Source organism: Penaeus monodon, chromosome 31, assembly GCF_015228065.2.
Source record: "Penaeus monodon isolate SGIC_2016 chromosome 31, NSTDA_Pmon_1, whole genome shotgun sequence".
NCBI lineage: Eukaryota > Metazoa > Arthropoda > Malacostraca > Decapoda > Penaeidae > Penaeus > Penaeus monodon.
Genome location: NC_051416.1, coordinates 4103708 through 4105080, shown reverse-complemented (window position 1 = coordinate 4105080; position 1373 = coordinate 4103708). Strand labels below are relative to the sequence as shown.

At 51.9% G+C, this 1373-nt stretch overlaps 1 protein-coding gene across 1 annotated transcript in view; it reads left to right on the top strand.

Moving 5' to 3' along the window:
* Positions 1-858: 858 nt before the first annotated feature.
* Positions 859-1373, top strand: part of LOC119593000 (PDZ domain-containing protein GIPC1-like) — a gene marked incomplete in the record, with an annotated part of 35662 nt that continues 35147 nt past the window's right edge. The window contains 1 exon segment of the mRNA XM_037941889.1: positions 859-1290. Within this exon segment, the coding sequence (XP_037797817.1) occupies positions 1039-1290 (252 nt within the window).

Here is a 1373-nt window from a genome sequence, read left to right as displayed (position 1 = left end):
AGGTGTTTAACAGAGTGAGTGATCTCTGGCTTTTCATCCTCGGTCCAGGTGTCACCCTGGGTAGGCCTATGTTCTAGGAGACATGCCTAAATGTGAGGTGTTAGCGCTGGACATCGATGAGAAATTACGAGGTGCGCGTTTTGTCCTCACACGGAGATAGGGTCTGGAATATGATTGGTGAATGATAAAAGTTTGGCGTGATAAGCACAATCAACCTGACTGCGCATGGGGTGGTGTCACCAGCGTTTCACTGAGGCTCAGGATTTCTTCTCCAGGGTATTCATTTTGAGTACCACCGAGCTGGGCATTTGTTTAGATGTTGGAATCTTTGCGCACTTCTGTTTAATGAACGTAGGGCATGTTAGAAAATAATTAAAGACTACAATGCGGCATATGCTAATGATCAATGGGGAAAAAATCAATAATTAAGTCGATAGGTGACTCCTACTGTTCGTTTCTAGTACATCAGCTGCGGGTAATTATATGTATACAGAGCATTTTACACCTATGGGAACATGTAGCTGTGTACTCGTATGTTACCTGGGGAGCAGTGCAGGGCGGAGCGTCTCGCCTCCCGCCACAGCTGCTGTTCACAATACATACAACACACTTATTTCTGCCATAGTGTCCGTTTTCAAAATTTAGCCGTCATACCACCCAGCCTACCGGCTCCCCTGTGAAGCAGTACACCCACTGTCTTATGAATACCCGTGAAAGTAGCTGTGCTGTACGGAGATAATCCCTGTATTTTATGCAAGGAGAAGACCCTTTTGGGAGAGAATAAGAAATTTAGCGAGTGGAGAGCGAGCGATGGGAGAGGGACGAGCGGCCGCGAGACCGGAACTCCGCCCGCCGCAGCGCCTCGCCTCTCAGTCAGTGTGAGGCCGTCGCGGTGTAAGGACGTCGCTGCCACTGCTAGCGCTACTGTTAGTGGTCCTTCGTGGTCTCCTGCCGCGTCGCCGTCTGTAGTGAGAGTGAGGCGCCAAAGAGCGCATGTGTGATAGTGTTGAGGGCCCCGCGCCAGACGCGTGAGCCACCATGCCACTTTTCAAGCCCAGGAAACGTGACGAAGGGAGCAATGGTGTTGACGACAGTAACGCCCATCACCCGAGTTCCAGGCCGCCCACGAATGGCCACACACCGCCCCCCGACCCTCCTGTCACGCGGCCTAAGCTAGTCTTCCACTGCCAGCAGGCGCATGGCTCCCCCACAGGCATTATCTCGGGATTCACAAACGTCAAGGAACTCTACCAAAAGATCGCCGAGTGCTACGACATCCCCACAGAAGACGTGAGTAACCAGGAAACCCAAACGAGGGCGCTTCCCCCCAAAGCCACCCTTTTTGTATATCATTCGGCAAGCGCAAATACATG